Source organism: Cavia porcellus, unplaced genomic scaffold, assembly GCF_034190915.1.
Source record: "Cavia porcellus strain 051 isolate PalLab524CR breed Dunkin Hartley unplaced genomic scaffold, mCavPor4.1 scaffold_24, whole genome shotgun sequence".
Lineage (NCBI taxonomy): Eukaryota > Metazoa > Chordata > Mammalia > Rodentia > Caviidae > Cavia > Cavia porcellus.
Genome location: NW_026947507.1, coordinates 48,290,935 through 48,317,185, shown reverse-complemented (window position 1 = coordinate 48,317,185; position 26,251 = coordinate 48,290,935). Strand labels below are relative to the sequence as shown.

The 26,251-nt window shown below is 38.1% G+C and overlaps 1 protein-coding gene across 1 annotated transcript in view; it reads right to left on the bottom strand.

Annotated features, from left to right (window-relative positions):
* Positions 1-26,251, bottom strand: part of Erich1 (glutamate rich 1) — a 60,280-nt gene that overhangs the window by 26,274 nt on the left and 7,755 nt on the right. The window contains exons 2-3 of the mRNA XM_003479713.5: positions 17,488-17,634; positions 5,806-5,943 (exon numbers count right to left, since the gene is read on the bottom strand). Coding sequence (XP_003479761.2) covers positions 5,806-5,943; positions 17,488-17,634 — 285 coding nt within the window. The remainder of the gene's footprint in view (positions 1-5,805; positions 5,944-17,487; positions 17,635-26,251) is intronic.

The following is a 26,251-nucleotide window of genomic DNA, read 5'->3' as shown; positions in this document are numbered from 1 at the left end:
ATTTTTTCTATGACTTGAAATACAGTGCTATATTTTAAGAAAATTAACTTATCTGCCACGTAACATGCAAACACTACCCGTCTTTGGGTCTTTTATTCTTTTATTTCATTCAGTGTCCTTTGCTATAGAGAATTTTAAGTTCCTTTGCAGTCGAATCTGTAAGCTATACCTATTAGGTTTAAAATGAGTTTCTCAGCACACAATTTTTCTCACATAACAACTTAAAAGGTATGATTCAAATAATTGGCTAAAATGTAAAAGCCTGAAAATGTGAATGTGAGATTATAGAATGGGAACGTGAATTGGGGCAGTCATCAGAAAGACCCTCTATTAATATGTCCTAAAATGTAGAAACCTATTTCCACTTCTAAGAATTTAACTTCGAGTGTTGATCAGACCCACATGTACAATATTACATGAAGTATACATACATATAAAAATGATATGGATGTACAAAGGTACTAAGAGAGCTCTCTAACAATTCTGAAGCTTTATCAGTGGGGAAGAGTGCATACTTACAAACCAAGGTGTTCTTAAACATTTCATTCTTCCTGTGAGCCAGCTGGAGTGTGGATTGGGGAGAACCAGAAAGCAAGTTAAGCCCCTGCCTGTGAACCCACTGGCACATGGACTGGAGATAGAAGAAAAGTATCTCCCTTCCCACTCACTGGGAGCAACCAGATAATTTGGAGGAAATGTATTGTTTAACAGACTTTGTGGGCCTAAAGATGGCCGTCTGAGCAACTATTTAGAAGACAACAATATGTATACAGTAACCATTGTGGATTTCCTACCGTCTTATAGTTTCAATTCATTTCATTATTCTGTTTTATTCCCTTTAAAATTAAATTTAAAAAAATTTTTCTTTTTGGAAAATAATATATCTATATAAAGTGAAAAGGAAAAGCCTTCATAACATATGAAGTTTATAAGGGAGTACATACAATGTTTTGGTTGCACGAAATTTGCATGTTTATATTTATATGCACATACAAAAACATTTATTAACTCTTGCTCCCTGAGATGACATTTCACTTTCTATACATCTTCTATTATGCTTGGTTTTTCTTTAGTGAGAACTTTTGTGGTCAAGAAAAGCAAATACTTTTTAGGAAAAAAAACAATACCGAAGATTAAAGCATACAGATAAAGAAGGGTCCTATTTTCTAAGAACTTATTTATTTATTTTTGGCTTTAAAAAGTCCAAGTTCCCATTTCTGTGCAGAGGTTCTAGGGTTCTGCATGGCACCCGGCAGGTGGGACTCAGGTACCTTCCCTCTAGAGACTCTCTCTTTTGAAGTCACGGCTCCAATGGATTGGGGTGTCAGCTCATGGCGCATCATTCGGACACTGTACCCCAGTTTGCTTTTTTCAAATGATACATTCTCACTTATAGAACAAAGGATAAGTATTTGAAATCAGAAAGGGGAAATGGAAGATGTGCCTAATAAGAATTATTTATTTCATTTGAGGTATAAATAGATTAAAGCACAGAAAATGGTGTTCCTGATAGATGCACTATAAATCAGGTGATACACTCCAAACTCTGAATCAAGATCACTGATGTTTTTAAGAACACACATACAAGACAGCAGTCTCCATGGTTGCCTGAGGTTCACTAGAGAGCTAGAAGAGAAATTAGAGACTATAGTTACCATTCTGTTTCTAAGGCGACAGAACGGGCTTGTTGCTATCCTTTGCCAAGGCTGAATTCTAGGTTCAGCTATTCACATGTGTTTAACAAACATGGAGCAGAGAAAGTAGCATGAGGAACAGCATCTGGGCCATAAGGACACAAATGTGAAAGGTGATGTGATGTGAGGCTAATATTACTTATGATCCCAGCTGTAGTGTCAGTGCAATGGATTATATAACACCATGTGGGGTAGCAACCTACAGAGCAGCAAGACAGAGCCAGCAAAGTTCTTCCCACTTAGAAGAGTTCATGTACTACAGAACATTGGTTAGCACTTCCCACGGAAATTTTGCCAAAATGGAAAGCTTTCTTTTGAGGGTGTTCTGTGAGGAACAGGCTAAACTTTGCCAGCTCCTACAGAACGACACATAGCCACATCAAGAGAAGAAGAAAAGTGTGGCCTGTGGAGAGAAGAGGAAGTGTTCTTTTCACCTAGGGCTGTACCATGATTTATCCCACATCCTGTGAGGAGAGGTCCCAGGACAAACCCCATACTATGCCTTCTAAAATTGGATCTAGGTTTAACAACCCAATTCCTTTTCCGACAAGTCCTTCTGCCTGTTCCAAGCAAACTGCAAACCTCAAAGAACTTCTAGTGATTCTCCAAAGGACCCCTAGAAATTTACAATCAAAGATTCCCTAAAGAACCAAACAGAGGCAAGACACAGAATGGAACACATGTGATACCTGTCTTCATCATTATTATATACAGGCTCTGGAGTAAGCTAACTGATATGGTTAATAACCATGAGATTCTGACTTTTCACAAGGCACTGAGCCAGGAACTAGGGAAAACAAGACAAAGGATATGGCTCGAGTCTAGTGGGGCTAAAGGATAGATGCAAAGATGGGTCATCTATCAAGCGCTATTATGGAGTGGCCCAGACTCAGACAGCTTCCTAGAGGTGACGAGGAACTGAATCTTAGCACCACAAATACCAGGAGGATTCCAGGTGTGGACATAAAGGCCAGGCCTAATGCTATACTGGAGTGGTGTGTCCAAGAGAAATCAGCCTGAGTCCCAGAGCAGAGTTGGGCCCGAGTGTCAGCCTACAGGAGGCAGCTGGGAGGGAGACTGGCACACACAGTGGAAGCTGGACCTTGTCTCCTGCATCCTTCTAGAAGCTGACATTCAATGGATAAATTGTTCCTGGCAATTTGAAACCAAACCCAACAACTGGAAGTGCTTCTTTGAAAAGGAGAATTGGACTTTTCTTCTTTGCCAAATTTAGGCCTCATATTCTGTTTGCTTAAACAATTGCAGCTAAATAAATCTGGAAACTCTTCCTTTATTCCCACTTGAAATCTCTATACCTTATTCTTGCATGACCCCTAGAGTGGCCCTGCCTCTTCATGCCACAGGTTCCTACATATCCCTGAAGGCATCAGGGTCCTGGAAGGCAGCAGGCACAGGGTGGGTCATCTGATCCCACACTGATGCAGTTTGCCTCAGAACTCTATACACTTGTGGTAGATTAACTAATGGTGGAACATCCAGTGGGAATTGAGTCAACATGGTTTTGGGTGTAGAAGACCCATCTGAGGATTGCTGCTAATAGCATAAAAGGAGAACCGGAGGGGGAAGATGATATGCTGGTTTTCCTGATAGGAACTCAGTTGTTCTCATTGTCAGAGGAGCTTGGGTTCTCACTGTCACTAAGGATAACTGTGGTTCTCTTTGGGGGAGCTCTGGTCCTTTTCTTGAGCTTCATTTCCTGGCTGCAGTCTAAATGTCAGCCTGCTGGCACAGATTCTTTACCCTGCTAGTACAGATCTTCTAGTTTCCACCACTGGCCTTTGGGCCTTCCCAGTGTAGATCTTTGATACAGATTTTCATGACATTGTTACAGGCTCTACATCTCTAGCTAGATTCATGGAGGATACTGCCACGGGCTCTAGGTCTTCACTTGGACTTCACATGCAAAACACTGCCATGGATCCAGGCCTCAGCTAGATTATTTGGGTCTCTAGCACATCGACAGATCTCTTGTATTCCTCTGCATTTGACTTTTGGGTCAATATTATAAAACAAGCCTATAAATTATATGTCCTATATTAAATTTATTCACTTGCAAACCCTCACTAGAACAACAGTATTTGGAAGTAAATGTAGACAACATAAGTAAACAGCAGTGATTCACACCTTTTTTCCAATCACATCATTTCACATGCCCTTCAGTGGCTCACTTCATGGAGTTTTGAATAAAAAACACACTTAATAAACAGTTAAAAAAAAGCAAATCAGAACATTTGGAGATGAATTATAAGCAATGAACCTTGAAAGACAGCAACCTTCCACTCTGTCATTGATTTCTAAATTCAATTTCAGAGCTCTTCTAAAAAACTGGGTCTTCAGTTTGCGATGATCTACAGAACTATTAGGACTTCTTATGGAAGCCCTGAACAAGGCAGACACTGGCCATCCGGGCTTTGAAGTACCTTCTGGTTATCTATCAAGTGCTACTATGTCCACTCTGTGGACAGTGCCAAGCTGTGTGAATACAACATAGGGCACTGGTCTCATCACTGACAAGGGCCCAGCCTGCTGCTGAGCCCCATGACCCTGTTCCATGCCTTGGCAGCGGCTATCACCTACTTTTTTCTCTGAAAACATAAGAAATCACATTTACAGTTTGCAGGAACCAGGAAATAGAGGAGAAAATGAATTAACAGAAACTTTTTACCTAATGATCTACTTCTAGAAACGTAACTTGTAATAATATATTCAATTATAACCATTGAATTTGCCATTATCATTCAAAAATCAGTGTCAGTTGCTAAATTTCTCTTTTCAGAGCAATTAGACTTGGCTCCAATCAGCCCACAGTTGTTCCCAGTGCATTGTCTGGAGGAGGTGGCCACAGGCCATAGAAGGGGACAGTAAGAGTACAGACACACTTAATTTTCACATAATAGCTTTTTTAAGAGAAATGTCTACTTCACATCAATGTCTTTTCCTTTTCTGTAACAATTTCACCGTAGCTTAGTTCCATCAGTGTGGGAAGTGCTGTCTGCTCAAGGTAAACTGAAGTTTTCTCCAGAGCCAGCTGTATACACGTAAGTCAAATGCATACATCACAATGTGAATGAGAGCCGACTGTGTACACCATGGCGGAGTGTGTGCACGTAAGTCAACTGCATACACCAGAGCATGAGTGAGAGCCAACTGTGTACACCACAGCTGTATACAAGCCAACAGACAAGCCAACTGTATACACTACAGTTATGAATTAACTGTATGAGAAGGCACATAAGTGAACTATTAAACACAAGGATCCATAAATGAGAACTGTATACAACAGCATATGAGCAAATCCAGCACGTTTTCTTATTAAACACACTAAGTACACAATGAAAAATACTCAAAAAAATAACTTACTTTCATAAGAATAGTTAAACTTTATAGTTAGATTATTTATCTAATAATTACATTGCAAAGATTTTCAATAGGGCTTGAAAGATGGGCAAATTCTTCCTTAGTTATTCAATTATCTGTTAGAAAACCACATTTTATTGATATTCAAATTAAGGTTTATAGTCTAGACTTCCTTAGTCTACACTCGCTAAAAATCATCCAGGTAAAACTCTTATTTGAAGATTCTCAGTTCTTTTTAAGGAAATTCTGAAATGGTCAATTTCAAGAGAAAAACATTTTACTTATATGGTGAAAAAGTAATGTTACCATTAATACTTTCCCATCAACAGTAAACTGCTTTAAGTATCGGAACACTCTTATTTTCTTTTACTTATAAGGCCTAACAGATGCAATTATAATAGACCAATGCCTTCCAAAAGAGAGAGAAAAAATAAGTTAACTCCTTGATTATAAAATTTTCAGAAATTTGAAAATTTTATAAAAAGAAATTCTACCAAACCAAAACCAGTACTGGTAACATTTTCATGTAATTCCAGACCTCTAATACATTAACAAATAAGACTATTACTGCAACCTTTAAGTTCCCCCATGCTATTTTTCTATTTCATGAGTTTTTCACAAACATTTGTAGCTTACCCATACCCCTCTTATACATTTAAATAGTTTATAATAGTGGAAAGCAATGATTTATCTGGTGGAGGAGCTCACTCTTCCTCCTGCTCTGACTTCTTACCTTCTGCATCATCGGTACAACAGGCCTTCTCACAATCAGCACAGCTGTTGGGCTCTGGTAAGCAGGGTACGTAGCCCTCAGGAGGCAAACTCACAGTATAGAGATGGCGCTGTGGCTGGATCTTAATGTCACTGCCATCTGTAAAGAGAAGAGAGAAACATTATGAATTGGTAAATATTACATAATGTAAGCAGACATTTATTTTTCCTGATGACATCAGCATGACTTCTCCAATGAAATACAATACAAACAAAAAAATCAAATAGTTCAATAAAACCTACAACTGTCATATATACTGATTTTAATAGGTCAGCTATACATCCAGTCAGGATAAAAGAATCAAAAGGAGTCATTTTACAATTATTTAAATTCACATTAAGTTACTCATAATCTGGGTTTTCATAATGAAATAAAGTATAATTAGTTTATGAATAATTTAACAAAATATAAATAGCCCACACAACGTACCTTGTATCACACCATGGATCTTTGAACACTTTGGCACATCTTGAACTGTTTCTCCATGTGTGCCAACAAGTACACACTCAGAACAATATACCTAGACACACACTCATGTTCCATATGCACCGACATGTACACACCTACACACACAGAACCACAGAGAAGTGCCCACAGATATGGACACATGTGCATGCTCCAATACACCACCATAAATGCGAGGTACATACCACCTACTTCCCCAGAGCCAGACATACTCCCAGACATGTGTATGCTCCGTATGTGGTCATAACAAGTACACAGTACTGGTATCTACACACACAGGTAGACATGTATCCCACAGACAGACAAATATGTGCCTGTCCTATGTGCACAACATGGATTCACAATGGGTATACAAGGCCAGAAATGTACCACAGAACACATAGACACACATATACACACAGAACCACATATCTGTGCCCAAAGACACACTCATAGAATCAGATGTATACACAAGGGCACACATGTACACACTTCATATGCACAACCATGTACAGTAACTACTCCCTATGCACACATAGAGCCCACAGACATGCACCTCACAGGCATATATGTGTATACACACACAGACACTGGTGCACACTGACACATACCTCACAGACACGGACCTGTCCTCAAACACATACAGACACATATATCTTCATGGAATCCTGCCACATCTATTTATTATATATTTTTATATAATTATATTTTTATTTGCATATAATTCAAATTGATATAAAATCATAATTATGGTATACAGTGCTTAAATCATAACACTTTTAGTGACTGTATAATATTCCATGCCACAAACAAATCATAATTCAGGTAAACGTAACCACTCTCATAGATTCTGCTTGAATTTGTGTGGTCCTTGTTTTTTTTTAATTTTATTTAAAAGGAAAAAGAGAAAAAAACAAAACAAAACAAAGCAGTGTAAGGGTACAAGTAATACAAAACTACAAAAAAAAAAAAAAAAAACAGTAAGAAATCACCAGTTAATAGATTACATATTATCATCTTAGAGATAGTTGCTCAAGTCACAATATCAAAGCATACAAACTGGACACTCAAACAGTGAGACTGCAAACAGCTGTGTTCAATGATCCAACCAAAAACATTAATATGGTCAGCTATTTAACTTGTTATGAGCAGCTGCTGCATCTGTGTTGCTACATCTTCTTTTGCACACCTGGCCATTTCTTTTCTTCAGGTAAATTCTCGGAAATGAAGCTGTTGGTTCAAAGAGGATGAATCTTGTGTTACCTCTTGGAAATTTCATGTAGAAAGGCAACTGTAAAACAGTGCGTTCTTTTTTTTTTTTTTATTTAAGAGGAAAAAGAGAAAAACACAAAACAAAACAAAGCAGTGTAAGGCTACACATAATACAGAACTACAAAAAAAAAAACATAGCTTTCATATTCTTAAATTTGAGTACTACCAACCTTGTTAATCTTTGTATTCTCATTTAAAATACGGCAAAGGGACTTTCCTGTATGTGGCAAAACATGTAGAGATTCCAAATTGTCTTTTAAAGAATGAGCACTTTAAAGCCAACAATGACAAAGATTGAACAAAATTACTAACGTATTTATAGGATGTTTTTTCCAGGTGTTTAAAAGTAAAAATATTAAATATGAAAACCTTGGGAACATTTTCAAATTCTTCTGCCATCAATATACTTCATTATTTTGCAGCTAAGTTGCCATAATTCTAGTTTACATTAATTTGACCCACCACAGTTGATTAATTACTACGTCATTCCCTACTAAAATCAAGGGCAAATGAAGATACACTTGTAAGTACACTATCGTTACCAGGTAACATAAATGTTTGGTCATTTTTCATAGATTTTTTAAGAAGGTTTTAATCAGCTAAATTTTCCTTAATAAGAAATTTAAACAGAAATTAGAAATGTCATCATTCACTTAATTATTAGGATGAATGTGGAAGGTACCATGAAGTGAAGCAGGAGATGACTCACACAATAAGAAACAGCAAGACGTCTAAGAAAAATAATCTAAAGTGCAATATGCTAAGAAGACATTTATCATCCAGTGGGGAATCACATACTGATTTTGCAGCTGTAAGTGACAACACTGCCATAGTCAGAGGACCAGGAAAGGTAAATCAATGTTACCTTGGGCTTTGGTCTACTCATCTGTAAGTAAAGGTGGCCAGGTAACCTATAGTAACATCTGATATGAATTTTCTATATTCTTTTGGGTAATATGTGGCTTGTTGCGATGACATTTACCCTCCCTGCAGTGGTCAAGCTGGGTTCTGTTACACTTTCTAGTGGCCTGCAATTTTGGTTCTCCAGTTCATCATCTTTATCAGACATGTGGAGCACACAGCATCTAAGAGTACACGTAACTCTTTGGGACTGTTACTGTCCCAGAAGGACAAGTGGAGACACAGAGAAGGCAGGTGGAAGGAAGTCCACTTTCTGGTGGTAAAATTTACTAGCATCATTTCCAAGAAACTATATTGGACACATGATGGGTTGGAAGGCTTCAAGCCTAAGAAAGGGTACTATTTATGCAGGATACCTCTCAGCATGGTTTAATCCTGCTATCCTCACCTGCCACCTGTCCTTTCTAGCTGTGTCCAGTGGAAACACCCATTCTCTGCCTAAATCTACATAACACAGTTCTTTTCTTTGTGGATTCTATTGGTGAACCCCCAGTGTTGGCTGCCATGGCAAATTCACCTTCTCTGGGCCATTCTCAGGTTAGGTGTAGGACCGGGCATCTCGCTGTCCTTGGTGCTGCCTCAAAACCATCCTCACTCTTCTCTCACTAGAAAGGCCTTGCTCTTGTTTCACCATGAGAATAACTCAGAAGAGTTGTTCCACAGCTGTTTCCCACCACAGAAGCTGTGACCAGTACCTTCACAAGGCAAAACACCTTTCAACTTGTCTATGGGCAAGGCCAGTCCACTCCTGTCTCCAGAGACAGTGCTCTAGTGACTCTTACTCATGGGGCCTTCTTGGGATCCCCAGAAGCTCTCTTGGCAGCAGTGGTTTCAAGTTTGCAAAACATTCAAGAAGGATTACAATGGTACTTCTGTTCATGAACTCAATTTTCCCCATGATTGTGGTCACAAAACAAACTGGACAAGAACCAAATCAAATCTCCTCATAAGGTCAATACTGAACCTAACCATTGAATTTGATTTGGTTCTCACTCAACTCAGTATGCAAACAGAATCATGGAAAGAGTCAAGTTCATGAACCTAGGCACCACTGTGCTTCTTTATTATGGTCAACAGCCAATTACAGTGCTACAGTTTTTGTCCTCACTAATCTTCCCAGCTGCCCTTGCCTCCTGATGTAGATCCACGGATGTTGTTTTTAAGATTGTTCTCTGAGCACATGTTTGTTGACAGTAAAGTCTCTTAGCTTTGCATACACAAAAATATTTTAATAATTTTACTCTGCATTCACTTGATAGTAATACAAGTGTACAGCTTAGGACAGTGATGGTGAACCTTTTGATGATGCAAACAGCCTGCTATGGCACATGTGCCATGAGTTCACCACCACTGGCCTAGGGGGACACCTATAAGAATGTTCAGAATATATAATGAATGTTTAAATTTTTAAAAAGTTATTACATTAAAAGACACATTGCCTTCAAAATACTTCCCTTATTTTGAATACACTTATTTCACCATTCTTGCTACTTTTTGTAGCCCTGGAAGTCCTTTCTTTATGTAGTGTGATTTTAAAAATACTGCGAATTTTGTTGCCAAGTATTATTCAATGAAAAGGCAGGCTCATCAAAATATGACAGTGTGCCCTCACCCACTATATTTACTGGATCTGGCACTATGTGACTTCTGGTTCTTCCCCAAAATTAAAATGACTATAGAGGATAAACATTTTTAATCTTACAGGACATCAAGTCAGCCACTGCAGCACAAATGACATTGAGTCTTCTTCCCTCCTTCCTGGCCACCTGGCTCAATTCCTGGGAGGCAGCAAATGCTACTCTGCTCCAGTTCTTGGAGGGCTTTTGGTGTATATGCAAATGAGTAAATACACATGCTATACCCCTTTCTTCTTTGCCTTAGTGAATCCATTTAGTGGCAAATTCTCTTATTATCTCTTGTCTTTTCACCTGATAACATCGAGATGCTCAACCCTGTGAGTCAAGAAGGGGTCTTGATGAATACTGATGATCGCATGTGTTTCCAGGGGACAAATGTGCCACAGATCATTAACAGGTATCCCGTCTGTGGAAACGTAAGACTTTCCTCAATCACTCTCTATTCAACAACACCAGGGACAGTAATATGCCCAGTCCTCACCTGACGTGGGCATAGGCAGCATCTGAGAGTTTTTCTTTTATCTCTGTTTATTATCTCTGTTTATTATAGGCATACTGAATAACCCTGAGCATGACAATCCTGTCACATGTAGGTTAACCCACAGGAAAACTGGCTGGAAGCAGAACTGCTGGAGCCCAGTGACGTGTTTGGAGCTGATGTCCTCATATTACCCTATCAGGATGCTGCGCTCTCAGGCTTAATATCTGCCCACTCTTGACACAAGGTGGGGACAATGGAACAGACGATCGATAACAATGGGAAAGATGAACAATATCCCAATATACTTTGTTTTTGTATTAATTATTATTATTACTACTATTACTATTGGTGGTGGTACTGAGGATTAAATCCAAAGGCTTTGCACTGAGATATATCCCCATCTCTTTTACAATTTTCATTTTGAGATAGGGTCTTGCTAAATTGCCTAGGCTACTTTTGAACTTGAGATTCTCCTGCCTCAGTTTCCCAGAGTGCTGAGATGACAAGAGTACAGCCCCCATACCCAGCTAAATGCACTCTTGATTTGTGTTCTCTTATAATCAGAGGCTAAACATCACCTTCTTTTTTATTTTTATTTTTTAATGCAGAGAGAGGGTTGTTTATTTGTTCAAGTATTTGCCTCTGACCCTGCTTTTCCCACTTCTCTTTCAAATTATTCATATTCTGAAACATGCAATCTTTATATACAGGGGATGAATTCTTTGTCAGTACTAGTAAATGTAATATTTTTCTAGGTGACTGTTTTCTGCCTTTGCTTGTGATTTTTGGACATGTACACGTTTGACTTTTATAAAGCATATTAACAATCTTTCCTACAAGGCCTCTGTTTCATGTATGTAAGGAACTCTATAGGAAAAGTGACCTGTGGTTTCCTCCAGAACCTTATGGTCTCATGTTCAGATTTAAATTTTGGGTCCTTTTGGAATTTAGCCACTGGAGCCTCAGGTAAAGTGTGACTCTAATTCATTTTTTTTTTTTTTACAGAGAGTTATGCAGGTGGCCTCGGTTCATGTGAAAAATAATATACACGTCATTAATTTTCCAGATGATTGCTCTGAGTGTCCTAAACATTTCCTACCACTCAGGGACAGGAGATGTTTGAAATACTACCAGTGGGGCAGGAAACAGAACTTCTAAGCCTAATGTGCACACAGCTTCTATTAGTAATTAATTATCCCAAGAAAAAGGAAGATCAAGGTGGCCTGCCAATCCCTGAGAGTTGGAGGTCTCACTGTCCTTACCTGGTTGATCTAAGTGTCACATGCTGAGTTTTGAGGTCTCTCCACCTCTGACCCATGTGGTCTGAGCAGTATCTTGCTAAGAGCCAAGGTCTCACCTTCCCTGACTGGGTGATGTCCACGTTACCTGAGAGTCAGTGTCACACTGCTCTAGATGCAGGTAGTCCGTCACCTCAAATAGTTGAGATCCTACTATTCCTGATTGGATGGTCCATCTCATCGCTCAGAGTTGGGGTCTTACTATCTGACTGGGTAATTTGTGTGCCACCTGACAGTTGGGGGTCTCACTGTCTTTGACTAGACTATTACCTCCATGACAGTTGAGTTCTCATTATTTTGTTCACCCTTTCTTCCTGTTTGCTCAAATGGGGCACTGTCCTACCATCTAGGATGCCATGCTACTCCTGATCAGTGCCTATAGTGCGGGTCCTTGCTAGGAAAGTCCTTCCTGGAACCCCCTCCATCGGTCCTGCCTTCTGAACTTCTTCTTGGTATGTACTACATCCAGAATGCTTCTTGGACTGCTTCACCCAGCCTATACTGACCTCTTCTTGGTGTCATCTTTGCACACTCTGGAAATACTTATAGTTCACTGCATATTGGTTACAGTTTTGCTGCATTTTTTTTCACATCTTGCCATTATTTATTCACAGGTTTTACCATGCCCTTGGTACAATATAAGCAGAGTCTTGGCAAGATGTGGGCATTTCACTATTCTACAACCAACAATCTTATCCTATCCTTTATAACAATCTTATCCTTTACTGAATAAATCACAGCCTACTGGCTATGCATGGGGTTGCTTCTGCAACACAGTGATGGATCTGAGAGCCCCCAGTTCCCAGGATGCCATCACTTTAGCTAAATCCTCAGAATTCATAAACCCAGGATCTGCAGCACCATTTGGAAAAAAGCAAAAAGCATCCCTGGGTAACAATTAATGTAAGTTCTGGCCTCACAGCTTGGTTAGGGATGTGCATGTCCCTGCTGGCCTTGAGGCTCCAGCCTCAGTTTCCCCATTGGTGGAGTAATCAGTTCCCCAGAAGGATACAACATGTGGCTGGCCTCATGGACAGAGTCCACAGAGGGTATGAGTAAGAGCTCCTAGGGCTCTGATGGCAGATGCTGCTATGCATTGAGATGATTCTCCCTTGATGGGTCTGAGGGCCCCTATGGCCTGCCCAGGCTGAGATACTGTGTGCACTCAAGGAGCAACATCTTCCTGAGTTGCTGGGAAGCCTTGGGGATGTTGCAAGGACTGTGACAGTCAAGATCTACACCCCTTAGACCTGAACCTGCCTAAGGACAGATAAATGCATGGGTACAATGACATAGAGGAGTGACCTGACCCAATCTAGTAACAAGAGAGGACATATGCCCACAGGAATGACTCACTACTATGAAGGTGTCAGAGCTGCTCACCTTAGCTGCACCTTGTTCTGGTCAGGGTTGCTAAAGGCCACGCTGTGTCTGTAGGAGAAAGAAGCTTTTACAGTCCATGCATAAAAGCTGCCCCTAAAAGTGTGACTTGCTGGACTTACTGGTTGCTCTATTAACTAAACATACCACACTTTGCTTCTACACTTCCAGTTATAGTCATGGATTATTCAAGCCAATTTTAACGAAACTACTTCTGGGCCTTCTAGTCTGTTATCTTAAGATAATAGTAACAAACATTTGAAATGTTATAGTAAGCCAGGTCACTCAGGAAAAAGAGTAAGTTTACCACAGGTCCATTAGTAAGATAGATCCTAAAAATTAATATAAAAATTTCCTATATGATTGAATATTTTAAATAAGTTGCTCAGATGGTTGTAATATATTTGTATTTCTTATCAAAGGCATGGAAATATCCACACACTAGTCTGACTTTTAACAGATAAACAGATTCCCATCTTTCAGTGCAGCACAGTTCACTTACCCAACTTCAACTGTTAGGTATTCAGCTTTCTAATCTTCTAGAATCTAATCTGCTTGAATAAAAGCAACTTGATTTGGCTACGCCCTCTTGCTTCCTGCGGAATGAAGGAAACTTGGCTCCTGCACAAGTCTGCAAACCCTCAGCGACATTTTCTGATTACCTGCCCTGTCTCTGGTCTGTACTATGCAAGCTGTTTTTCTCCTTTGCCCCTTTTCCACCTAGTAAATCTTCACCCCCACATCGAAGAGCTGGATGATCTTAACAGAGGGGTAAGGGAAGGGATCAGATCACACCTGCCTGATATTTGTCCTCTTAGTTTCCCAGCCTCTCCTCTATCTTTTTAGTCATTTTATCCCTTATGCAAGTCATAGGCCTAGCAAGATCCCTGTCTGCAGCAACACACACAGGTACACTGTTAAGGAGTCGCAAAAAGCCAGGTAAGGTATGCCTGTAATCCCAGTAGTCTGGGAGGTTGAGGCAAGAGGACTGCAGATTCAATCCGACTAGGCAATTTAGTGAGACCCTATCTCAAAACACAAGTAAAAAATTTATTAGTACATGTTTACAGTCCATCATATTTACATTTCTTATGTGGAGTTGGTACATGCACATAGCACATCCCAATTCCTTTTTTAAATTCCTTTCTCTCCCTTTAACCTCCCATCCCTTTCTCTGTTGATCATCTTCCCATGTAGGAAAGATCTATTTCTCTAGTTCCTATTATCTATCTATCAATATTGAAAAAAAAAATACTTTGGGTTTCCCATATAAGAGGAGCTATGCGATATTTAAGCTTGTGTGTCAGATTTATTTCACTTACATTATGGTCTCAACGTGCATCCATTTTGCTACCATTGACTCAAGTTTACCTTAATTATAGAGTAGTACTTCATGGAGTGTAATATCATATTTTGTTTACCGATTCATATGAAAAGGTTATAGCTCAGTCCAAAGGTCTTAGATTCAATCTCTAATATCACCAAACAAACACATAAATGGAAAATCCAGGTGACAAAATTCCTGGAAGGAAGCTCAGGAGACTAGCTCTATTGCTTGAAGGGTGTATTAAAGATTTCTCAGACAGAACACAAAAAACACAGATTATAAAAGAAATGAAGATCTTCAAAATGAAAAATTCTTATTCTTCAAATACTGTATTTAAAAAAAGGTGGCCCTAGAAAAATACTTATGGCAAAACACTTGTATTCAAGATATATAAACATCCATGCAAATTAATGTTAAAATAAACATTTCACTTTTTTTAAGACAGTAAAACAAGAACAGATACTTAAAAAAAGAAGACATACAAATGACAATAGCAGGAATAAAAGAGTAATGGAAAGCATCAGTTAACAGAGAAGTGGACTATTCTCTTTTTATAAGGACATCAGTCATATAGAACTGTAGTAGTCTACTCTAATCACTTCATTTAATCTTTTTAATATCATAAAATGTACTTATTAGTAAATAAGGAAGTTTGAAAACAAATTATCTAACTATTAATACAAACCAGTGAAACACAATAGCCACAAGGGAGATACATAAAAGTTAAAATAGAAATTAGTAAATTAACAAAACATTACTGATCAGGGAAACAATACTGAGAACATAGTGAAAAGTGATATCTTATTTTAATCTTTCAAATACTATTCATGCATTAAAAATTCACAAAATTTTGTGATTTTTTTCCTTCCTTAGTCTGCTAATATAGTAGATTTACAGAGTATACTAAGGGAAGGAAACTGTGGAAATGACCTTATGTTTTAGAATAGTTATGTTTTTATAGCAACATTGAGCAGAAGTTCTCACAAACTTCTACCACCTAGACACAGAAGCAACATCTCCTTGAGTCACAATAGATAAATGAGCACTGATACATCATTATCACCCAAAGTTCATAGTATACATTAGGTTTCAATCTTGGTATTGAATATTTCATGGATTTTGATACATGTATTGTGATATGCATTCATCATTATAGTATCATATAGTAATTTCATAGCCCTAAATATTATCTCACCTCAAATTCTGGCAGTCACTGATATTTCTCTTAGTTATTTCTCTTATATCCATTCATGTGGCAAATATAACACAGTTGGGCATGATTATATAATAGTGAGGTTTTCTTATACATTGCTGGTGGGAGTATAAATTGCTCAAATCAATTTGGCAAACAGCTTAGCATTTCCTTTCATAACTGAACATATACTTACTTCATCACCCAACATCACACAATGAATGTACGTACATCTAGGAATATTTCCAAGAGAAACCATGACCCACTGGACCCAGAAAACATGTAAAAAGGCATTCATGAGAGCTTATTCATAACAAACACCAGGAAACAAACCAGACACTCACCACAGGTCTCAATTGTTTAACCTTAATCGTCTTTTAAATATCCCAATTATCCATATATAGTCACATTCTGAAGTGGGTTAGAACTTCAATATGATTTTTTAGGGAAAGTGATTAAGCTCATTAAAAATTAGAAGGTACATTTTACAGCAATCAATTTATTCTTAGTACTAGTTCAAGAAATATGCAGAATTTATAACAGCTTGAAAACATTAAGTCAGATAAGGATACAGAAAAGTAACATGGGATCAATAGATTTGTCCTAAAAAATACTCTATCTGTAAGAAGTGAAGGAAATGTTTTTCTTACTTATCTTCTATCAACTGATATCCAAATCATAATGGTACCACAGACATTCATTATATTACAGATTTAATGGGCTTACTGGACTTGCCTGGAAATCCAATCACAATGCATAATATTATTTTCCCCAGAAAAATGTGTTCCAGGTATAGTATATGGACATTTGACTTGCAAGGAAGGACACTGATACTACATGTGAGACTGTTAAGTCTGCCTGTTGGGACCCAAATGAGAGAATCTTATAAGATATAAAATATAGGACTGAAATTGAATTTCTTGTCTCAAGGTTATTCAACTGAACTAGTAGGAGATCAACAGCCCTTAGGAATAGAATCCTGTGAGAATATATACTCAGGGAGAAACTACTGCTAAAAAGATAGGAAAATGATCTCAAGAAAAGGAACTCAGAAACCCAAGTTGAGTTTTACGTACTTATGTATCTATCGGGGAAAAAAGCAGATTCACTCATGGTCTATTCATGTGAATCTCTAGAGTGGTCTCCCAACAGGTTAACACTACTACACTGCTAGGGAACTAGAGTTGGTGAAACTCTCATTGTAGATGGTCACACCATGAGTGGGTCTATCACTGGGACAGACATCTGCTAAAGACCACTGCAAAAGGAAAGCCAAGCACTGCCTGACTGAACAGAAGCCAAATGGTACCAAGGAAGCCAGCAGGAGTCAGTATAGTGATTGTGGACAGAGTGAAAATGGTAAAGGCTACTGTTCTTGTTCTGGCTGAGCCAAAACTCTACCCACAATGCAATTTCCTCAAAATAAAACATGCACACAAACTCAACAAAAAACAACTCTGTAGTCTACAGTATGGCTGGGAAGTACTAATACTGGCTTCCCTTCAAAGTGAATTCTAGAATCACTCATTCAGAATGATGCTCACCCTGCTGAACACTGCTATAAGACTTGTGCATAAGTTATTCAGCTAAGAGAAGCCTCAGACTAAGAGGAAACATTCCACATGCAAATATACAACATGGGAAAAACTGAGGGCCTGTAGTAATTCATCCTTACCTGCAAACTACCTTACCTGTTAAACAATGAAAATGCTTAGACTTCACTCTCTCCGAGGTCACTTTCTTGAGTGGTGTTTCTGAGGTCACAATCCCAGGTGCCCCCTTTTCTTGGCTACTTGAAACATTAGGAAAAAGTTTCTTCAGCACTTTTTCAACAAACACTATAAAGGCAACCAATTAGCAAAAGAAAAGAAAAGAATGTCTTACTATGCATATTTAAAAAGCACACAGCTTTCATTTAAAACAAAAAGACATCTTTACCACATGAAAACCAAGCAACTGGATCCCATAATGATCACCAGGTCCCAGAGCATCCTAAACAGGAATCTCAGGCTACATCCAGACACCAACCCCCAGATGACCCCACAAGTCCTGCCCCTCAGATGACCCCCAGGCCCTCCTCAGAAAGCCCCATGTTGGTGCCACCATCCTCCTAGGCACAGCCTCAGAGGGTACCTGGGAACAGCCAGGTCTCTTGGTGATGTGTACTTTGCTACACACCTACACTGCACTGGCTGCTTTTCCAGAGTGTGTCTCCTTTGAATTTCTCCTATTCTGTAGTTGTAAACCACCGGGGATCCAGGTCCCATTTGCCCACTTGGCCAGTGCAGGTTACACAACTCCTAAAGGCAGGACATGTCTGAGACTAGGAGGGCTCGGATGCCTGCCTTCTTCTCTCCTCTATCTCTCTCCTTTAAGCTGGGAAGGCTGACAAATATAATCAAGGAAATGACTGTGTACAACTCTCATGGTTTTAACATGTTTGTGGAGATTTTTGACTTTACTTATTTTAACTTATATTCTACTTTTTTCCTGGGGGAGTATGTCCTAATGGATAAATATTTCTATACTGATTTTACTGTGGCTTATAAATGGACATGTTCACTCAGTCAGAATATCACCCTGAAAAGTAGGAGGGGAAAAAAATAAAAAGAAACCTTTAAACCTAATTAAATTCAGGGAAATAAGGAAGGAAAGAGCTTCAGAGTAACCAAAAGTTCTGCGGCAGAAGTCAGAATGCCTAGTATAGCACCTCAGCACTTTTGGGTAGAGAGTAAAACATACAAAGTTAGCCTAGTTGGAGAACTAGTCTGCAACCTGAAATCTGAAGGGAAAAACTGAGAGCAGGTTATAGGAAAAATATAGGTTTCCTTAGAACCACACAGGAGCATCCTATGTAAAAGCATGGGTTCTTCCTAATTTCATCATATTCTCAGAGGATATGTGTTAGAAATAACTACTTCAACATGTATTTCCACTGTAAAGAACACAAAAGTCCTGGATTGCTGTAAGACAGAGTGAATAGCAGAAAATCATCCTTTCCAAAATTTGGCGTCCAAATGCTGGAACACAGCAATGTGAAGAAAAGGAGGAGGTTGATGGACAAGGATCTAAAGTGGACAGGGAAGAGAAAAAGGAAAGTGGCTAGGTGCTGAAGCCAGAATTGAAGCCCACAGAAAGAGCAAAGAGAGACTTCAATGCATAAGGAGGTGGCAAGCAGCACTTTCTCCCTAGACACTTACATGCTACATGGCAGTGGGAGTGGGGCTTGAACCTGCAGATGCACAGTGACTACTGGCAATTCCAGAGGCCTCCTCAGACAGGTGCACCAGTAGAGTACAGCAGTGGACATAGATGGAGACTGGTAAGCCACACTCTGGTGGCTGGTGAGTTATTCAGGTTCAGATGTTTTGCAGAAGGCAAATGGCTGGTAGCCATCTTGGAGAGAGGTCAGCTGAGCTTGAAACTCAGGCCAGTTCAGCTGCAAGCTAGCTCCATCTAGCAGCTCCCAAAGTCAGGGTGAGGCAGAATGGAGTTTACGTTGGCAGGAGGTTAAGGAGCTGAGTTTAAGCTGGCAGAAGATACAGACAGCATTGTAGGCTGGACAAATAGAGTTCCAGCCCCACAGCCAGTGAAACTACAGGTGCAGGCTTACTGGCATTATCCATTACCCACGATGAATCTACCACTGGCTTTCTGGAATTAAGCAACATGGATCTGGACTCTGTTCACTCTGTCCCCAGTGACAGCAGAAACAACATTTTTTTCTTCTTTGCCTCTTTTTCTTGTTGCTTGTTTTTATATTGGTGTGAACATGTTTCTAGTTTTGTTGTTATTCAGTTCTGTTCTACTCTTGTTTTTATTTCTTCCTTGTCTCTTTTCCCATCTTTTCACTAGTTTCCCAAAGTTCCTGTAATCTTCCTTTGTCCTAGAGTCTTGATTCTTATCTCTTCTTCGTCTATTTCTTTATTTTTTCCCTACCCCTTTTAAAATTTTCTCCCCTGGAGTAAAATTGCCATGTTGAAGGCATATTTACTGTATACAATTTTTTGGTGTTAGATTTTATTATATAATCACAAATATAGCTCATGCAATTAAAGGTTGCAAATTAATAGTTAACATTGTCATTTTCTAGGCTTTAATGCTACTGTTATTGCTAATTGTACTACTTTACACAAGGTAACATAATTGTTCTAATCAGTTATTCTTCCTGGTATGCCAAGACTGAGATTGCCTAAGAGTCATAAACAATGCTATTGGCAAGTGCCAAAGAACAAAGAGCTAGGTCAATTAGGCAGCAACTTCTCTTCCCCAATAAACTGAAGAGGTAGGATCTTGCAACACACTCAAACCTAAAAGCCAGCTCACCTCAAAGACATCTTTGAGAACTAGTTACTTCCAAAGGGTTCTAAGTACTAGAACTAAAGCCACCTGCCATAAGCAATTCATAAGCAGGAATTAAACTAAAAAACCGAAAGAAAGAAAAAAGAAAATGAGAAGATGCAAAGCAAGGTGAATCCTCAGACTTTCAGCTCACCATGGGGAAATGAGGTAGAATCATTTGAAAGCCACTCACCTGGACTTTTCTGAAATGGTAACAGTGGAAGTTAACAAAGCTGATGAGTGAACCGCGAGAACAAATCAAATCAGAAATAATCTCTCACATAACAACAGAGATCATGATCATAACGAAAGACATGCTCAGTGACTCTAGTCTTTAAAAAAGAGGGAGCTTAGGAAAATGATGGAAACCATAAACATCCAACATAGGGAAGAAAAAAAATCCATGAAAAGATTCAAATAGATATTGATGAGATTAAAGATTACTGTATACTCAGCGGAATGAACCAATGCAAGGACAGAATATCATACATAGCAGACAAGAATAGCAAGGGCCCACAAAAAAATCAATGCAACAGCTATTAGATAATGCAAAGAAAAATAACATATAATTGATTGGAGTCAACGAAAAAACAGGAGATAGTGCAAACAACATAAAAATCCTGTTCACAGTTGCAGATGCAGAAGACTTCCCAAGCAGATAAACAGAATTTCACATATGGTTAAGTGAACTTCAATTAGCCACAATTAAAAAAAAAAATCTATGCCAAGGCATATAATCCTCAAAATTCCAGAAATTCAATACAAGAACAGAATATTAAAAGCTGTTTGGGATTTAAAAAAATCACCTAACAAGAGAATCATAGGTGACTTTTCATTATAAACTCTCAAGTCAAAGAGAGCTTAGAGTGAAGTATTTAAAGTCCTGAAAGAAAATAACCTCCAACCTAGATTGATATACCCTGAAAATTATCTTTCAAAATTGATGGAGGAATGAGATACTTCCATGACACAGAACACCTAAGAAATTCATGACCATCAAACCAGCACTCCAAAATGTTATGAAGTACACTCTAGAAAGAGAAATCAAGGACAACTACATGAACCTCAACCTAATAAATCCATCAGGCAAAGCAAGTAAGTAAGTGGGGTGGGGGTATGAACAATAGGAAAATAACAAGGATAGGTCAACATATACCAGTTATACTCATCAGTGTAAATGGCCTCAATTCACCAATCAAAAGAAACAGACTGGCAGAATGAATCAAGAAGCAAAATCCAGAAATATGTTTCATATAAGAAACAATTTAATTTAAAAAACTCATAGATTAAAAGTCAAAGGATGGAAAACAATACTCCATGATAGAGAAGCCCAGAAAAAAGCAATGGCAGTTATTCTATTTGCAAAGTGAATTTTAAGCCAAGACTGATTAAGAGAGATAACGAAGGTCACTATATCCTTGTAAAGAGAACAATACAAGAAGTAATAACAATCATAAATATATATGCAACAAATACCAGCATGCACAACTATATAACTAATGGAAATGAAAAATCAAAAAAGCACTAATACAGCTGTAATGGGGAACTATCACAAATAGATTAACTTGAGTAAAAAAAAAAAAATCAACAAAAAATATTAGAACTCAACCAAAATTTGAACAAAGGGACTTAGTAGATGTCTATAGAGTATTGCCCCCCACAACATCAGAATACAGATTCTTCTCAGCTGTGCATGGAATATTCTCCAAAACAGACCACATACTAATTCAAAGAAGGGAAATCAATGGTAAAAGAAATCACAAAAACTACACAAAAGAAATTAAGTAATACCCCACTGAACAACCAATGGGTCAAAAATGAAATTAAAGAAGAAATTAGACAGTTTCTGCAATTAAACAATAATGCCAATACAATATACTGGAACTTACAGGATGAAAAAAAAAAAAAGAAGCACTCCTACAAAGGAAATTTATAGTGGTGAATTCTCATATTAGAAAAACAAATCACACTCAAATAAACAACTTAATATTGAACTTCAAGCTTTTAGAAAAAGAAGTCAAGTCCAAAGCTCATATGAGGGAGGAAATTATAAACATCAGAGCAGAAATTAATGCAATGAGAATTAACAAACAAATAACAAAAAACCTCCAAAAACAAAAATAACAAAGAATCAATGACAAAATAACAAAGAACCAGTTAGTTCTTTGATATTAAGTAAAATTGACAAATCCTTAGCCAACTTAGCAAAAAAAGACTCAAGTCAGAAATGAAAAAGGTGAAATCAAAATAGATCCTACTGAAATCCAGAAGACCATTACTATGCATTATGTGAACCTGTATTCAAATAAGATGGAAAACACAGAAGAAATGGACAGATTCTTAGATACATATGAGTTACCAAAGCTGAATCAATAAGTTCTAAATAATCCAGTATAAAGTTGAAAATGTAATTAAAAACCTACCAACAAACAAAAGCCCAGTCCCTGACACATATATGATAAATTCTACAAGAAATTTAGAGAAGATCTAACACCACTACTCAAAATCTTTAATGAAACTGAAAGGGAAGCAATGCTCCCAAATTCATTTCTAGAAGCAAGCATTAACCTGATACCAAAAGCAGAGAAGGATCTAACCAAAAAAGAGAATTACAGGCCAGTCTTCCTAAAGAACATAGATGCAAATATCCTTAATAAGATACTAACAAATAGAAGGCATTAAATCATCAAGATTATACACTATGACCAAGAAGTATTCATACCAGGCATGCAGGGATGGTTCTGCATACACAAATCAATAAATGTAATATGCCACATCAAGAGAATCAAAGTTAAAATCAGATGATTACCTCAATAGATGCAGAAAATGCATTTGACAAATTCCACCACCTATTCATAATTAAAAACCCTACATAAAATTGAAACAGATGGTCTTTATTTCAACATGATAAATTTATGAAGATTGTTATCAGTTTATTTTGTAGATGCCTCCTAATTTAGAGCTGTTTGATGTGTTCTCATGATTAGATTAATGCTACTCACTTTAGGAGCGTTCTTGTCAATGTATCACATTTCTGTTGACACTAATCTTCATCACCACTAGAGTGAGGTGTTATCTGTTGGGTTCCTTCTTGCAATGTTATCATTTTTCTGTTTATAATGAGTAAATATCTTTGGGAGAGATACTAGGAGATTGTATCCTTTTTCCCTCAACTTTATCCATTATTTTAGCATTGACTGCAGGTCCTACTGGTTATGGTATTGCAATGGTGGTTTTGTTTCTGTTTATTCTGTATTTATATGCCAGCTTTTCCTGTAAAGAAGCTGGTACCTTACTCATTTGTTTATTGGATCATTTTTATTTATGGACTTTTGGATATTTATTTTGAGAGCTACAACTCTGAATTATTGTCACATATTGTGTTGCTCAAATTATCACAGTTCTGGCCCCTGGCTCCTTCAGTGTCAACCAATACTCTCCAACATACCCCCGCTTTTCCATGAACTTTCAAGATACCATAGCTCATCCTGCATTTTCCGTTCCCCAGACCTAGAGCCACCTCCTTCTCCAAGAGGCCTGGTACCAGCCAGCAGGACTGGAGCATTCTGTTGCCCATTGCTACTGTAGTTATCCTTCTAAAAACAAATTCAGTCAAAGTAGACTACAAAAGAGCTACCAGCCATCTTTATAGACAAATAAGAAATCTGAATAGCAAACAGAGGAGCAGATACAACCAACATCAAAAATGGGAAATTAAAGCAGGCACATCCATACCAGACTGGCCTCCATCAAACCCAACATTCAGAATAATAAGCTAACTGGGAAGAGCTGTAATAACTTCAGAATGCAGGAAAAGAAGCAGTTCAAAGTGTTAAATGTAAATGTAACTACAATTTAAGTATGAAAGTTTTAGTCATTAAAGTTTATATCCCAAGTTACTATACTAGACAGTGTAGTACATACTATACTAGAAGAGTATGAAAATGCCACATAAATTTAGATGTGCTTATTCATAAAAATCTAGAAGTTTATACATTAAACCAAACAGGATGGACCTTTTTCCCTTTCAAATGAGAATGGATATATAAATATATAATATGTATAATGTATATAAATATATATATAAATATTTATTCCCCCAAACTAAACTGATTTAAGCATCTTGTAAACCCAAGTGTTTGAAGTGATTTCCATCTTACACTAGTGTTTTACAACCTTATAAACCAAACACATCCTTTCCCTGCAAGCCACACCTGAGGACATCTCTGGTAAATGTAACTACAATTTAAGTATAAAAGTTTATCTCCTACTAGCACAGACATATTCTGTATGTGGGATGATGAGTTCAGGAAATTCATCCCCTTCTCTACTTGCTATCAGATTATTATAGAAAAATGGCTATTTAGTAAATGAATTCTCTTTGATTGGAAAGTGAGACCCTGACATCTGATGCTGGCAGACAACAGTTTGGGGCCGTATGATCCATCTATCATTTAAAAGGTGCACTGTAAATAGGCACAAGCACAAGTGATTGCAAGTGGAAGGTTTAATATTCAGCAAAAATTTTAACTAGTAAATCTTACCCCAATTTAATCACCATACCTAAGTACCTAAAAATAATCTTGCCAACATATGCATGTAAATAATGTAAGCTGCTATAAATATAAAATATTTTAAATGATTTTAATCCTGAAAATCACTTTTAAAAGAACAAAGCCTCAAATTTAAATATCTCTACTTTTTTACCAACTAATATTTCTAGAAGATTCATTGATCAATTTCGTTTTATCCCAAAACTTGAGACTACAAGGTGGAGACTACGAGTAAGATTTTGTGTAATACTGTAGCCCTTGGGCCTAATATGTGAGAAACTGTTCCATGAAATAAAATAAGCCATTTGCTGCCCCACTCCACTGCTGTTTCCCTACCACCACAGGTAACAATGGTAGAAAACAGCCCCTGTATATTTATGAGGGAGGATGCAACCAGTGTGTTGGTCCAGGAACGCGGTATCCATAAATTGTAAGATGGAAAGGATTGTTTTGCTACTAACAATGTTAATGTCATTAATTTAAAAAGAAATGTTTAAATGATCTATTTTAGAATAAAAAAATATGCAGAGCCACTTTTAATCTTGACTGTTAACTGCACTTTCAGCTATGAATAAAAAGGATGTACCCTGCAACTTTTTTAACAAATCTTAACACAGTGTCATGAGTGGATATGGAGGCCACTCTCAAGGCCTAATGGACTTCCAAGTCAGGCTACCCTGGGGCTCAGACGGGCCAAAGGGAGGCAGCATATGTCTGCCAGTGGTTTATTGAGTGCATTTATCACACTCACAGCAAGATAGAGGGGATTCTCACCCACAGCATAAGCTACAAGCTTGACACTACACCCACAATGCAGGATCTTTCTTCCATCTGGCCAATCCATTTTGAGAACATAGGGCCCAATGGGGAGCACTGGAGGTCATAGTGACCTGGAGACTAAGCACTGGAACTCATGGTGATCCAACGACCAGTACAGCTGGGGAGCCAGATGGGGCGCTCTAGACAGGCAGAGTGATGGTCCCAGACAGTTGCACAGCTTGAGAGGCAGCTCTGGGAAGAGCACTACCCACAGCAGAGTCCAAAAGCATGAGCCAGAAGACCACATCACTAAGCCATTCACTCTGTGGTTAAAAACAAAAGCAGTATACTCACACAAAGGCTGCTTTCAGGATACGGGGACACCGTACGTAAGTCTACATTAGAGAAGTATTTATGATTTTTGAGTTGTTGAAATACTTCTCTTGATCGAATGTGTCCATATGCATATATTTCACAAACTACAAATGTAGGCCTTAAAAACAAGTTAAAGGTTAAATATCTTTTTTCTGTTTAATTTCCAATATGCTAAAACAACAACAAAATCCCCACAAGAACAGAGTTCAATGATGTGGTTCCAGTAGAAAAGCTCTTGTGCTAGGCCCCCAAAGTCTCAAGAACTCTGAACTATCAAGTGGACCAAAGAAAAAGTGCTTAGTAGTCATAACAGGGACTCCAATCAGAAACCTGGGGCCAGCATGCCTTCTCGTTTTTCCCCCAGCTCATCAACGTGGTCTTCCAGCAGTTTTAACTTGAAGCTCTAGTGTCTGTCAAAAACTAATCA